The following is a 16383-nucleotide window of genomic DNA, read 5'->3' as shown; positions in this document are numbered from 1 at the left end:
GGGTTGAGCCAATGCAAGATGCAGCAGGAAGTCAGAGAGGTAGAGGAGAGAGGAGTCTGAGCAACAGCTGGTCTTCCAGCCCCCTGTACTTCAGAGTGGTCCTGGCAGTGAAAGGCCCTCTAGGCCTACAGTTTCTATGGGGCAGACCTTCGTCTGCAGACCTAGCTCTCAAGTGAGTTTCAGAGTAGTGGTAAGTACCCACTAGTATCTGGATGCTTCATAATCCTCTGCTGGTTCCTTTTACAATACCTTGCCCCCATTTCTGTGAATATGCAGCTGCTTTACTTCTAACAACATCCCAGTTGAGTGAGCCATTTGTTTCCTGCTGAGACACCGGCTAACTAACACACATGGGAAAATGCTCCTAGGGTGACGTTAAGTGATAGCAGCAGCATATAAAACTATAAGCAGTATAGTCCCAATTCTGCTAAACAAACAAACAAAAGACACAATCACACACATTATATATATAAAGAAAGGATGGAAAAATATATATCAAAAAGTTAAACTTGTTTTCTCTAAGTGATGAGATTATAGGTGATTTTTGTTTTTAATCTTTGTGTTTTTCTGTGCCTTCTACTTCTGTTATTTTGATAATCAGGACAAAAGTTACTAACAATTTTAGAATAATTTTTTTTATCATAGTTAAAGAAATTCTCATTGATAAAGTATATCTGCTACTTCAAATCTCTGGTAGAGCACAGGGATTTTATTGTCTGTCCTCCAAATAATGTAAAACTCCCATATATGACACATTTTAGTGACGACGACAAACTAATTCCATTACTGTTGAATATAGCTATGGGGACGATTTATAATTATTAAATTCTTAAGTATTACCTTGGATCATATTCTATTACAATTAAAAATGCCATAGTATAACCAAAACACCTAAAACTCTAGTTGAATGATTCATTTATTTCAAGTAATAAGCAATATAACAACAATCTATTGCCCCAGGGAATACAGTAAAGTTACTCTAATTAGGAGCTGTGCTATGCAACCCCCTACCCCTAAACCCCTCTAGATCCTTAAACATTAGACTCTATCCAGCACAGCAAGGTACACATACCACAGGACAGACTTTGGAATGTAATCAGACCGAGGGAAAGCAGACTCATGCCTCTCATCTCCTTATCATCCCAGGACACATTCTCACAGAATGAGGCCTTAATGGAATCGCCCATGTTGTTTAAAAGTTATTTCCACCACCACCCTACTTTTTTGGCCAAGTACCCATCGTTGAATCCATTTAAATTAAATACATATACAGGGTGGGGAAAAGACAGGTTTACAGTTGTGAGTACACGAAACACAGAGTTTATTCTTGTACTATTATTTATTAGCTATGGCATTATTTTCCATATGAACAGCTGCACACCTACTTTTGCCCCACCCTGTGTAACGGGCCGACTTCCTCAAATGGCCTGAGTCCACTGTGGCCAGAGCTGACCTGTGCTGGCAGCAGTGTGGGCGTTTCCTCTAACCATCTTGATCAGCTGTGGAAGCTCATTTGGAGAGTAAACAGTCTCAGACCTTTGGGAACTCAATTAGGGTGTTTTCCTCCCTGGTACTCTTAGCAGTTCAGTAAACAACTTCAGAGTGGATTTCCTTAAAGATTCCCATATTTAGGTATGTTTAGAATCTTACTTCACTGGGAAGAACAGGACTCACTTGGGCAGGTTGCCAGAGAGGATTTTCCAGGCATATTCTCGGAGGTACTTCTGGAAAATGGTGGTCAGGGCGATCATTGGCTCCCCAGTGCTGAGCTGAGAGCACTGCACCATGCACTTCTTGTAGTAGACAAAGAGGTCGGCACAGCTGGGGAGCACGGCACCGCCTTCCTCGGTGTTGGGCTTAGGGGGCCCCTGGGCTTTGAAATCGGCCACAAACCGATCTATCAGCTCTCCAAGGTTTCTAGGAGGAAGACAACCTGAAATGTTATTCTATTTCAAGAAAGATAAAGCAAATAAATGTGCTTGACTGCCATGAGTACATCGTTTCTAATGTTTTTTGTATGTAAAATGAGACTCGTTTTTATCAGTGTCATCATTAACCACCCCCACTGCTCCTGCAGTAACGGCAGCAATAAAATGTGGCGTTTGCATGCTGCTTTAAACTTTTCAAGGCATTTTATGATCACATCTAACCCCAAGCCCCTGTGAGGGAGATAATTATTATTGAACCCTCTAAGAGATGAAAAAATGAAAGCCTAGAAAGTTTGTCACACAATTTAGTGGCAGAGCTGAGTCCAGAATCCACCACGTAAGTGCGTGCACTGCTCCATATGAGAATCATCTCCTCTTTCCACAAATGAAAACCCTAAATAATGACAGTAATCATTTTCCAAATCTCTATGATACACCAGGCACTATGTCAGCAGTTTATGTGTCATTTCAATGAACTTCACTTAATCTTCATAATAACCTTATGAAGTGGGTACTATTACTGTCCTCATCTTCAAAAAGTGAAGTGCAGAAAAGTTAAGGGCCTTGTCCAAGGTCATACAGCAAGAGGGTGCGGGAGCCAAAATTCAAAACCAAGCAGCCTGGCTCCGAACCTCATGCTTTGGACCACGCTACCCTCCTACCTCCTAAAACACAAGAAGGTTATGATGTCAGCAGGTATTTAGGTATCATTAGCCTAAATGTGCCTACAAAATAGATGCCTAAACAAAGAGAAACTATAAAGAAATATTACAATGCCTTCTTTCTTCTTTAGTGCAGTTTCTTCTTAAAACTTCCAGACTAAAAGGCATAAAAATAAAGTCTTGGGAGAGGAGAGAGTCTGAGCAGCTCCGGGCTTGCCCCGGTCATGGTGGCGATGATGGCTGCAATTTTCTCCCATTTCCCATTCAAATATCCCCGACTTTGTGTCCGTAGTAATGAGTCATCCCTAGTGAGAAGCCAGCAGGGCTGTATCGGCTGTTCCCTGCACAGTTGTGCGGCTTGAAAAATGGGGGGGGGGTATCCGCACCCCTCTTGACATTTTGCATCTTTGTAGGTGGCTGTCTAAAGCTACGGGGATCCAGCTGTGCTTTTAAAATGTATTTATATAACAGTCAGGAAGAAAAAGACAAAAACCACACACAGCATCAATTAGCAGGAAAAGGAGAAAATTGACATTTTACTCAAGAGCTTTTGTTATTGAAAGTTTATTATATCCAGATGCAGCCATTCTGCCCTCAAAGAACTTCTTGCCTAGGCTGGGCTGCGGGGGACGGTCTGAAGCGGGGGAGGAGCTCCAGGGTCTGCACCCCCTGCTCCTCACAGCTTTTTCCTGCCTAACCTTTCCATTTAATCTCCTGCCTCTCCCCTCACCTCACCGCAACCCTTCGCTCCTCCACCCCGACCCTGTGCCTTTGCCTGGCTGCATCCCCCTGCCCTAACGTTCTCCTGCCACTTCTCTACGCAGCTTGAGGTGTGGCCACGCAACGCCTACTCACAACAATCTTCGATCTCCATTTCAACGTCTGTCATCCTTAACACACTGATACTTTATTTTTTAACACTTAAATATACACCGTAAGGATATCAAATATTCAAGAAACATGTTGACCATCTCCCATCCTGGGCTTGTGGGGGCCATGCTCATTGATAATGGCAATCTTTTCATCAATCTTTGGTGCAATTACAGAATTGTTCTTCTAACAAGTTGAAGTTAGTACAAAAGGTGAAAGCTGCTTCCTACACAGAAGTAGGAGCTTCTTCTCTGCTTCGTGTATGTTGATATAAGCTCCCTGAGAGCAGGGAGCATGCTTACGTTCCTTCTGCTCCCCCGAGGCCCTCTCCTCCTGCTGATGGGTGAACCCCACCTCCCAATTATGGGGGTACACAGCACAGAGCCAGCTGGTCGACCGCCACACTTTGTTCCTGAGGGGTGGGAATGAAAGGGTGGGAAGGTGAAGAGGGAGTGGGGGCTGGTGCAGTGGAGGTGAGCATGTAAGAGAAGCCAAAAGTCTTTTTATGAGAAATCCTAATCTCCAAATCTACAGTGCCAACCGAAACAGGGACCAGAGCTCTGAAGTGTTTTTACTTTAACCACTTATCTAATTCCCCTAGAAGCTGAAGTCAGGATACTTATCCACCTACCACCTATTTCAGAGCCAACCTGATGAGTAGGATTATAATTTAGTTATGATCATACCCCATGAAGAAAACTTCTACTTAGAAAAACTCTGAAGACTTTCATATTTTGTAGAATGTCTACCAGGTGGCTTTTGACATTGTCTTCTGACACGGATGAGAAATAAACCAGAGTAAGCTTCCCTTCCCTTCCATCCTCCATCCTGTGCACCAGCACACTGCTATGCCACACTAGACATTAGAAAACCAGTAATTAGCATTTCACAGAAGAGAATAGTAAAAGATACACCCCAGTGGGAATGGGCAAGGTTCATTGGTTTGAATCCAGTCGTGGGCTGTAAGTATAAGATATAAATGAATTCAATAACAACGACAAAAAGCAGAGGTTAACACTTCCTCCAAGCACCAAACTCTACCCCGAGTCCCGGTGAGAGCTCTTGTAGGACTGCCGCAGAAAGGGACAAGGGACGTGAGGCCAGCTGACCTGTGTGTTGATGGAATCACAAGAAGGCGCCTTTTATACCCTAGGGCAGTTACAATCAAGGCAGAGAGCACGAAGGGTCAAGTTGTGATCAAGGTGCTGCTGGGGCTAAGACACAAGGGCCTGCCCATTAGAAGCTCTGATCTATTTGGGGATATAGGAACCTCATGCTTATGATATTTAGATTTCCAGATAGCACCACAATGCTAATTTTGCAGTATACACAAAACGAGCAATTTATTTTAGACAAAGGAAATAACAGACACTGGAGAGAAAAATTTCACAGCAGATTCAGGTGAGAGGATTAAGGAACAGAGTAAGTGAGCACAGATAACGGTGTGAGGAAGAGAGTGTAGAAAGGAAGAGAGGGGTTTGGCTTAGACAGAAGATGTAGATGAGAAAAGGCTGCCTGTGGTTTGATTTATATACTCCTCCGGATTGCCACAGCAAATTATTCATGTCTGTATCCCTTCATGCTGTGTACTACAATCTTTCTCTGGTTTATGTCTCCCACTAGAGCTATAAGCCTACAAACTAGGCATGTGCTGGGTGCATTATAAATACAGTCTTGTTTAATCCTCACAACAGACCTGAATAGAAGGCCTTATTATCCCCATTTTATAAAAGAAACTGAGGCAGAGGAAAATAACATAATTTTCCCTAGGTCATAGAATTTACCAGAGTGGGAATTTGAACTTGGGTCCGTCTGACTCTAAAGCTAAGCTCTACCCACACTATGCTATGCTTTGATTTCAAAACTGTAAAGCACTATACAGATATGTGGTATATAATATTGTTGTTCTTAATTTTTCTCTCCAGCCTGAAGAAACAGGTCGTGGATATGGATGGTACCTTCTCCCCTCTTCCCTGTAGCTTGAGTTTTTGCCCAAGAACTGTGTAAGCATTTCAGGGAGGGCGTGTGAAATACAGCTGAGAGTTCCACTGACAAATAAAATGACCTGGGAAGAAAGACTACTGCAGAGCGCATCACTAGAGGGAAATATTAGGGCCTAATGAGAAGCAGCACTGCACTGTCGACCAAGTTTACCTACGGATGACCAAGGCAGCTTCTCCTGGCGGATCTGCACTCAGCATCTATAGAAACAACGCTCCGATAGGGAGTAAAGGAGTGCTGGCGCTGGCGGAGGAAGGCGGTAGTCGGAAAAAGCTGGCGAGAGGGTAAGCACAGACAAAGCACCCAAGGTCCCCAGAAGCTACAGAACTCGTTAACTCGAGGCACTCCAACTGCTTTGTAACCCTCTTCCCTTCCTTGGCTCTGGTGTGGACTGTGGAGTTGGGGAGCCAAGGTCTGGTGTGGGCCCAACTGGGAGATGGGTTACACGCAGTAAATGGCACAGAGACTAAGTATGGGGAGGATGCTGGGCGCTAAGTTTCTTACTGCTGTGGAAGGCATTACAGGCCTGCACAGGAGGAAGCTAAAAACACAAAAACTCGTGATTCAATGAGAACTGGAGGCATCAGCATAGTCTCCTGGGTTTTAATACCAAAACAGGTATAAAAATAGATATAGAGGTACCCATATATACATGTACATATGTTCCTTAGTTTCTCAGCAGGAGGACCTACAAGCATGGCACCTGAGCACTACTGAACACACCGGATGTCCAGAGCTTAATTTCTAAATACCAGTCCCACCGACGGCACAAGGGATCCTAACCAGATGGAGGGCTCCGGGGCTGAGGCAGGAAGGCACAGGATGAGCCTGGTGTTTTTTGTTGTGCCAGAAAAGGAGCGCTCAAAAAAATGACTAGGGCATGGAAAACGATGAAAAACCAGTTTGAAGGGGGTCCCAAGCCAAATCAGGGACTATTTGAGCATTAAAATAAATAATGATGGATCCTGTAAAAAAAAAAAAAAAATTAGTGGAAAAATTGGTGAAATCCAAATTAGGTCTGGTGTTTAGTATAAAACTGTACCAACGTTTAACTTGCTGGCTCTGATAACTGTACTATGCTTATGTAAGACGTTACATTGGTGGAAGTTGGGAGAAAGGATATGGGAAACCCGTATTATTTTTGAAATTTTTCTATAGGTCTAATAAATTTATTCCAACATAAAGTTAAAAAAAGATAGTTACAGCTACAACTCATTGAATAAAATTGAAATCTATGAGTCCCTGTGATAAATAAATGGGAAGAAGAGAACGCTTTTGCTTAAAATACAATGCCAACTAATAAATACAGAAGAATGACAGAGTGAGAAAAATCATCTTTTGACAACTATGTTAGTAATAAATAATTCAGGTGGTAAAATAAGTCAGTGAAATATGAGAAAAAGGCTATTTATGTGGTTTCAAAATTTCTCCTGACACTATTTATCAATAAATACAGACACCATCTAAACCAAGTAATAAAAATGACCACCACAAGTTGTGGGACAAACCGACACTGGGAGCCTCCTGTTGTGAGTGACTGAGAACACAACGCCACTTCTGCATGAATTCCACAAGGTGACTGGCTTGTACTATTCAAAAACTTCAAGGTCTTGACAGATAAAGCAAGGATAAGTTACTCTTTTGGACTGAAGGAGAACAAAGAGACAGGTAAACGCAAGCCATAAACCTGGAATAAATTCTGGATTATAAAAAACATGACTGGGACAACTGGTGAAATGCAGTGGGGCCCATGGATTAAATGGTAACACTGTGTCGATGTTAATGTCCTGATTAGGGGGGCTGCGGTCTGGTTGTGCAGACCGTCCTTACTCACAGGAAACACACCGTGAGGTATAAAGGTGTGATGGGGCATCTTGTCTGCAATTTGAAAATCCGTATCACTCAGAAAAAATATGCATGTGCACATACATGTGAGCATGTGTACATATGTGAGTGTGTATGTAAGAGAGGAGGGGGATAGAACTGTTAACTGAGGAATCCAGGTGAAGGATATACAGGGGACCTGTATACGATTCTTGTAACAATCCTGAGAGTTTGAAATGAACTTACAGAGAAACTCTAGGCTTGACGAAGCCAGAAGAAGGGGGAGCTCTATTTCAACAAACATCATTAGGGGGGACTCAGGAGAATGGGCAGGAGTGGAGTCACCGATAACTTTTTTGACTGAGAATGTACCCAAATGAAGTGAACAAAGTGTCTGTGGAGAGAAATCTCTTCTGCAAGAGTCAGCAGAAGAAAATGACCTATGTTCCTAAAAGCAGAAGATGAACTAACTTCCTCTTTGACCATAAACAAAAAAATGAGAAAGCTGCTTAAAGCAGAGAATGACAGTTTAGCCCAGCCTGTTGAAGAGGTGGCTTCGGGGACATCCCCACTTCCGGCCTCCTCCCAGGGCGCTGGCTGTGCAGTCCTCCTGGGGCTGCTCAGCTTTTGGCCGGGGAAGATTCTACCAGAGCTTCCCCGGGGCAGGTGGGGCGCTGGGGAGATGAGGGATGGACCCCAGGCCAGGCCCAGCAGAAAGCTGGCAACACTGGTCAGGCCACCCAACCGTCTAAGAGTCTGGAACGAGATCACAGACAGGGAGGGCTGGGTAGGCACAGTTCCCGAACACCGCTCACTCGTGCCAAGTACCCGTATGTCACCTCATTTCATCCGCACCGCTAATCCTATGAAGGGGTGAGGGTGCGGGTGAGGGCTGTTAACTGCACTGCGCAGAGGACGGAACAAACTCGGCGGGGCTGAGTGCCATGCTCAAGGTCCCGGGCCAGTGGCTGCAGGGTTCTGACTCCAGTCCAGGTCCTTGTGGCATCCAGGCCCGCGTTCTTTCCACTACGCTGGGCTGGGTCTCTGTCATCTGGGAGCTTGTGAATGGCCTAAGATTTTCCTCCCTTGAAGATTTTTGGGTCAGAACTACAAGAGTCGTGGTTTGTACAAAACCAGTCCCCATCGGAGCTGCCCCCCCCGCAGCCTGAGGAGTCTTTGACTTAAGGGGGGAAGAGCTTTATAGAACCCCCTGAAATTGCACTCAAGAAGAGTGTGTGGGTTTATAAAGATTTGTTTTGGCAAGAGGGGCTCTGGCTTTCATCAGGTCCTCCGAGGGATCTATGTCTCAAAAAAGGTTAATAACTACTGCTTTAAGCATTATTTTGTCTCCTTTTAGAGATGAGGAAATGGATTTTGTGAATTCTATTTTCTACTTCAAGCTCTTGCTGCTTTTTCTGGAGCGACAACAGCACAACCTACGCAGTTCTCCTGCGAGCGGCTTCCGCTACTTCCCGCGCGCTGTGGAAACATCCCAGGGAGGCCAAATGGCAGGATGAGTGGCCAGCACTTCATTTTTCATAGAGAAATGGAGAGTCCCTAAGGAAGGGGGTCTGGCTCTAAGCCCAAGGTACCATGAACAATGAGTATACTCTATATGAATCAAGGCCATGTGAAGAGAGTAGATACCAGAATTATAGTAATTTGGAGAAATGATTCTTTAGACCAGGTAGGTCTGGGGAAAGAATGTGGTTGTCTCATAGATACTTTAAACCCTGGACCTGATAGCTTTTAAAAATAAGAATTTGGGTTGATAAGAGAAGAAGAGGCTTTGTCCAAAAATAGTCCTCCAGGTGGGTTGCTTTAAGACCTGTTAATCTGGTAGGCAAATAACGGATCCTTTTTCTCGCCCTCTCTGGGGTGTCTTATCAACTTCCTGGGAGGAAACTTTCTGAATGCAGAAGATGGGGCGCTTTCAAAGGACTGCGAGGCAGTGGTCACTACTGCCCTCGGGCGCCTGCAGGCATGAACCCAGCAGACAGAGAGCAGGGAGGAAGTTGAGGTGTTACAAGGCAAAAACTGTCAAGGCGAATTTTTTGGGTGGCGTGGGTGGGGGATCAGCAGGGAGGTTTTTGTGAATGTAGCAAGTCTTTTATAAAGTTCATTTTCTGGGATTTTAATATGAAGCATTTTGTCACTGGGGAGGAAAAGAGTAGAAACTATAAAAATCAAGTAGGTGAATAATAATAATGTTCCATGTGGTGATTCCACTTGAAATATTCTCTTGATCTTACGGTTTACCCCTGAAACCTATTTGGAAACAAGAATTTGCTAACCCATGAGAGAATCATTAAAAAAAGGTGGGGGTGGGGGCGAGGCTGGATTTCAGCATCTAAGTGCTTTCCCAGAGAACTCCCCTCAAGAACTTTTTCACAGCCGCGGCTGCTCCCTCTGTGTGAGCCACCGTCTGGTCCTGCTCTGTGTGTTCCGTAGGCACCGAGTTCTCCCCTCAGAGCCTGGGCCGGCCTGTCTCCAGTTAGCTCGGCTGTGTCAGAAACCTGACCTTCTCAAGATACGCCTTCCAGTGTGGAAGAGTCTGGATACTCTGGCTGCGGGCAGAGATTCGGAGATGAGAGGGGGTCTTCCACCTTCCCATCAGCAGTGGCGACTGGAACATGAACATATTCTTCTGGCTGTAAGGAAACTTGGCTACAGTGGCTGCTCTATAAGTTTTCTGGAGCCATTAAAGTTTGTAGGAGGAATATATATTACATGGATGATAATCCATAAAAGAAGGTAAGAACCCATCAGTCCATACTGACATAAACAAACATATGGGGGAGAAGGGGAAGCTCTTCCTTATAGTAGAACTCCAATTAGTAAATGTAGAAGAAATGATGGAAACAGACAATCAACGTTCAGTAAACACTACAGTAATAATTATTTCAGGCAGGAATCATCAAGGGATTCCAGAATGAGCGGGCAAAGTGCGATGAGAAACAGGATATTTACCCAACCCCAAGGTATCCCCACACAAAGATACTTATTAATTATACGAACAGTAGCTTCACGCACAGAACACTGGCAGACACCACTCAAAGCGAGCGATCAAAGTCGGCATCATGAGTAATGGGACAGACCCACATGATGTGCCTCCTGATACGAGGTACTGAGGACGCAGCGTGACCTCTATGGTATTCTTGCCTGAAATGCACAATCTAGATTTAATCAAGGGGCAACAATAGATAAACCAAAATTAAAGGCATCATGCAAAATAGCTGGTCAATACTCTTTGAAAGTGTCAAGGTCATGAAAGACAAGGGAAAGACTGAGGAACCACTTAAGATTACAGGAGACTAAAGAGACCTGATGACTTAAGGGGACAGTGTTACCCTCCTGACTCTGATAACCAGGACGGTGAGAAATGTTAGCATTCTCTGGGGGAATGGTCGATGAGAATGTTTTATAACTCTTTTGTAAATCTAAATTATTTTGAAATGAAAAAATTAAATAAATTATACCTGAAAACATATACATTAGAGATTAGGCTTGCTTTCTTCATTTTCCAGGGCCTGCCACTGTAAGGCCTTGTGTGCTGGCATATATAGCTATGCATGGGCTCAGTGCCCACGTGGGAAGGGGGTGGTGGGATCCACTTGGGACCTTAGTAGAGTCAAAAATCAGGCTTTTGAGATTTATAGACACAGTAAATTACACTCAAGAGACATAAAAACATCCTTAAAAGATTTCCCAGGAGGGTCACAGGCATGCCAGGACCCTCCTTCAGCCTCTGCAAAGAGCTGCACCCTTGGGAAGCCCAACCATGAGCACAGGAGGGAGAAAGGTGATAGAAAAAGAGCAAAGTGTTCATCACTCACTTGTCCTGGGACTCAATATACACGTAGAGATGAGGCTCAAAACACTTGGAAACAATGCCATGAAATGGATTGTCTGGGGCTTTAGGCTTCCTTGGCTGTAAAAGAAAAAAAAGCAAAGTAAAAAGAAACCCTATACTTGAGCCGCCTTTGTAAATTTTCAAGCAGTTTCAAAGTAAACATCTCTTCCAAGTTCACTCCTAACTTATAGATAAGCGGCACTCAACGTAACTAAACTGGGACTACATCCTGCATTATAATTCATGCCAATTTGCGAACAATAAGCCAGCTTTGTTAGCAACATTTACTTGCTTTGTATGGTGAAAGATTTACTGCTACTTTGATAACACATGCGTTTTCAATTTGGAAGCTATTCATCATCTGACTGATGTTTTAAAAATTTAAATCCTAGCTAATAACAGCACCTTTTATTTGTATAGTGCTTTAAAATTTATAAAGTGCTTTCACATGATCTAATTTTGACAGCTTCCTTTTACTGATTTTTATTATGGGCCAGGCACTTTGATACGCAGTGACATCTCATCTATTCCTTGCTACAACCCTGATGCAGGAGTTATCACTGCTATTTATACCTAAAGAGAGAGAGGCCCAGTGGGTCCCAGCAGCCTGCCCAAAGACATATGGGAAGCTTCCTATTCCCTAAACTAGAACTCTTTCTAATGTATCATTGCTTTCCTGCAATAGTTCCTAGACTATTGAATTTCATCAAGAGGTAAATGTAAGAAAAAGGACAGGGGACCAACATAGGGTTGCTAACTTTTTATTTGGCAAATTTCTGTCATCACCACTAGTTCTTAAAAGGAAGTACTCCATACTCTTTACATTTTTATATAGAAAAAAATAGCAGAATAAAGGCAGTCCTGCCTAAGAAAAGATAAGTTGGTGGCCTTATAACAGATGGAAGAAAGAAAGAGAAAGAAAGAAAGAAAGAAAGAAAGAAAGAAAGAAAGAAAGAAAGAAAGAAAGAAAGAAAGAGAAGGAAAGAAAGGAAGAGAAGGAAAGGGAAGGAAAAGAAAAAAGACTGGAGACTGGCTGACTGTTTTATCTTAATTTTTCCCTTGGACCAATGAAAAACCTGACCAGCCCTGGTCCCCAGCTGACAACTGGGAACTACCGATAGGTCATACAGGCAAGCAAACATTTAAAAACTGTATTTTCTACTTAATTTTTAAAAAAAAAATCTAAAAGTAAACAAGGATTTTCCTACATATTTCTTTCTATTTCTAACAAAGGTCAATCCCATCTATTGTCAAATGCCAACAAAAGGACCCCGAACCCTTGCTGGGGTTGATACTAGAGTACAATTTGGGTATAAGTTGGTACCCATAGGATATTTGTTGAATTGAACTGCTCATGTCTTTTAATAAATACAGAAAAAGTTAAACCCCTAATAACAGAAAGAAACAATGATTACCTTCTTCTGGTAAATAAAATAAAATAAAATAAAATAAAATGTTGGAATGATTAAAAGCATCTGTAAAAACTGGTAGTGATCACCAAACATTAAACGTCAACCTCAGGCATTCAATCTCATACTTAGCCCTATTCCACTTTTACCTTCTAAGAGCTCCTTGTCTTCAATTTGTTTTGTAAGATCCCTAGAAACTCTGGTCCTCCCAAAGAATAGCTACAATCTGTGCTGTTTTCTCTTATCATCCAGAAGCCACTGCCAAACTCAGGCCTCAGGCTGAGATTGCAGGAGACCCCAACACTGTGTGAACTGAGTTGGAATTGGCTGGACCCCGAGTTCCACTTCATTTCCTGGATGCCGGATGTCTTCCCACATTCCATCGGTTCACACGGAAGATCCACGATGTGCAGGATGGCTGTGAGGGGTGGGCCCGTACCTATTTGTTCTATATTTCCCAAGTCAGTTATCTATTTTTTTATTAGTTTACCCTTTTCAATAAGTGCTTTGTTAAGTGAGCAGACAATGTGATTTAATTTGTCTAACTATGTAAGACTAGATATTCTGAATTTAGAACTGGAAAATATGACCATTATACCCAGATATCTTTTTATTAATTAAAATATAAGTATTGTATTATAATTATTCCCTTTATTTGTATTTTATTCCCTTGATGAACTATTCACACATCTATGGGAAAGCTTCTGGTAATTATAAGAGGGAGTTTATATAATATAGAATGTTGTCATATTTTAAATCAATATGTTTATTTTCTTTTTAAGTAAATATGTTTATTTACTAATTTATGGGTACTTTTCCAACTATTGATAATATTTTCACTTATCACTTTAGAATGACTACATTTTGAAATTTAAATGAAGTCTATAGATAATAGTATTGAAATGGTGTTAAATTTTCACATTTTGACCTGTGGTAATTTAAGTGAATGTCCTTCTTCTTATGAAATACATACTGGATTATTTAGAGGTCAAGGGCATCGTATCTGCAAACTTACAAATTGTTCTGGAAGAGAGAGGAGGGGGAGGTGAGGGAGGGGGGGAGAGAGAGAGAGAGAGAAGTTGGGAGGATATTATAAAAGTAAATGTAGCAAAATATTAACAACTGGTGAACCCAGGTGAAAGATTTTAAAGAGTTCCCTGTAATATTCTTAAAACTTCTCTATTTTGACATTTAAAAAAATAAAATAAACTCAGTTAGAAAACCTGGGAGATGGGTGCCAATGGCCTGGCGGAAAACCCCCGAGACAGGGGTGAAGCAGTCTTAAGAAATGGCACATCACCAGCGTTCCAGGTGGCCCGGAGGACAGTGATGTAGGGGACAGTACAGACTCCCACGCCTAAGCAAAAAAAGGGTTAATAACATCAAGTTCGTGACTTTGATAATGTACCATGTTAGCTGTCACCACTTACGGATCTTTAAGTACCTATTCCAGAATAAAAAGTTTTAAAAAAAAGTGGCTCAGGAGAGATGGACTCTGAAGGTAAATAAGTTTTAGGGATATCTTAACCTATTTTATTTTGCTAATGTTTTCCTTTTCATGTATGCACAAAAGTGACATATGATAAAAACCTCTAAGCCTGAAGAGCTCATTCAGTGTAAGTGTAAAATACAGATTCTAAGGGATAAAAGAAAAGGGCTGCTACTGTCACACACTCACCCTGGCCGGTCTCCCCCAGGCCCTGTGCTGAGTGAGGCCCCGCAGAACACTCTGAGCTTGGCCCTCAGAGAGGTGTGACTGGGCAGAGCAGACGTCCCCGCCCCGCCTGCAGGTGACCGCTCTGCAGCCCCGGCCCACTAATGCCACCCCTGGCAGTGAGAACAGAGCCCTGTCACCACGGCTCTTGGTCCTCTCACAGCGTTTTCAGTGTGAGAGGGAAGGAAGAGGAGAACAATAGGCAAGATTGCTGAAGTTTCCTTCTTTTCCACAGGGCTACCTCCTGCCTAGAGCTGCTTTACAAATGTGCTCATGTTTAAATAATAGGTGCTGGAATCTCAGCTCAAGCTGGTGTCTCCCTTTGCACTGTCCAGCTCCCCAAAGGGTTGATTCTCAGCCTAAAGCGTATACTAAGTCATTTAGCAGTAGCATTCAGGCTGGATTTCTGAGTGTGTGAATTCTGTCCAAAAGCTGCAGATGTTTAAGCTATTTCCTCCTGGAGTTTGATGGAATAATACAAGGTTACTGTTGTCACAGTAAGGAGGTCTGCAGCTGGCCCCATTTCCTTTTATTACTATCCAACGTCAACAGATTAAATCTAACTGCTCGGATCACCAGAAGGGGACATTTTAACCAGAAATCCATTATTTCTTTTCCCTCTTTCTTTTATACTTGAGTCTATTTTCATATGCCACTTTAAAAAAAAAAGATTTTATTTATTTTTAGACGGAGGGGAAGGGAGAAAGAGAGGGACAGAAACATCAATGTGCAGTTGCCTCTTGTGCGCCCCCTCCTGGGGACCTGTTCTGCAACCCAGACATGTGCCCTGGCTGGGACTTGAACCGGGGACCCTTAGGCTCACAGGTCAGTGCTCAATCCACTGAGCCACACCAGCCAGGGCTCATATGCCACTTTTTATCATTGGGAATTTGTTGGCAACTGACTGTTGAAACTGAAAGCCTCTTTTCAAGTTCACTGTCCCTTCACCATAACCTAAACAGTAGAGAGCAGGGCGTGAGCCTTACCTTGAGGGCAAACTGCCCGCTGACTGCCGTGCTGCAATGGGTTGGGTAACCCAGGATAACCACTAGGGGCCTTCCCCCACCACCTCTAGCTAAGCTCGCCACAGCATCCTGTGGACTTCCTCCCCAGGGCCCCATCGGGCTCCTGTGCACCCAACTCCGGAAGCCAGTAAGTGGCCGGGAAGAGGGCGATCCTGGAGCTCCCACCTAATTAATCACAGGCAAGACAAGTGCTGGTGAGGCAGTGCAAGGTCGGGGAAGGTATGCGAGGAGGCATTAGTCACTGGTGTGTAAGCTTTATTACTAACCAGCAATAGCCTGTGAAATTGCAAGTAGATAATCTAGTCTAGGGATTTTTAGGACTTCATTTTTAAACACATATAAAACTCCTGGTTCAACAGAAATTTTACCTGGAAGTCCACAATAAAAGTGGCTCATAATAGAACTGTTTTGCTTAGAGGTACCTAGGACCCTGGTCTCCTCCCAACTTTCCAGTGACATCTGATGGGGGCACTAAGGTATCAGTTTGAAAGCCATTAGTTTTTTCTCTCTTCTTTTTTTGTTATCCTCTCCCAAGGACATTTTCTTCATTGATTTTAGAGAAAGAAGATGGAGGAGAGAGAAACATCAATGCGAGAGAGAAGCATCAACTGGTTGCCTCCCGTACATATATGCCTGGACTGGGGAACCACACCCGCAACCCTGCGGCTACCGGACAGGGCTCCAACCAACTGAGCCACGCCGGTCAGGGCCATCAGTTCTCTCTAAAGATGGAGAAACTAGGGAAGTCTGGGGAGAGTCAAAATCTACTGATGGTCACATGGGCCAGTTAGTGACAGACCAGACTCTGGCATTCTCTCCAGCACAGGACTCTGCTTTACCACATGTATCTGTGTTCTGTGTCCTTGGAATGAGCAGGTCTTGGTCATTAAACAACAGTAAACTTGAGTTTCCAGAAGGAGCAAAAAGTTTCATGAGAAATAAAAATCATATTTTACCTGGCAAAAAAAAAACCAAAACATTTTTGTAGGTAATGGGGGATTCTATCCTAATCCCGTGTAATAACATCCAGAGATGACTAGCTAAGAGGACAACTTTCCACGGCAGCACTACAGCATCTGAGTGCTCAGCTCCATGGT

At 43.2% G+C, this 16383-nt stretch overlaps 1 protein-coding gene across 2 annotated transcripts in view; it reads right to left on the bottom strand.

Annotated features, from left to right (window-relative positions):
- The window catches only part of VPS53 (VPS53 subunit of GARP complex), a 128570-nt gene that overhangs the window by 39511 nt on the left and 72676 nt on the right, over positions 1-16383 (bottom strand). For both annotated transcript variants that reach the window (XM_054573284.1, XM_054573285.1), the window contains exons 13-14: positions 11122-11216; positions 1675-1917 (exon numbers count right to left, since the gene is read on the bottom strand). In XM_054573284.1, the coding sequence (XP_054429259.1) occupies positions 1675-1917; positions 11122-11216 (338 nt within the window). The remainder of the gene's footprint in view (positions 1-1674; positions 1918-11121; positions 11217-16383) is intronic.

This window comes from Pteronotus mesoamericanus, unplaced genomic scaffold (genome assembly GCF_021234165.1).
Source record: "Pteronotus mesoamericanus isolate MK-2021 breed Mesoamerican mustached bat unplaced genomic scaffold, CSHL_Meso_final contig_246, whole genome shotgun sequence".
Taxonomy (NCBI): domain Eukaryota; kingdom Metazoa; phylum Chordata; class Mammalia; order Chiroptera; family Mormoopidae; genus Pteronotus; species Pteronotus mesoamericanus.
This window is presented reverse-complemented; position numbering and strand designations above follow the sequence as displayed.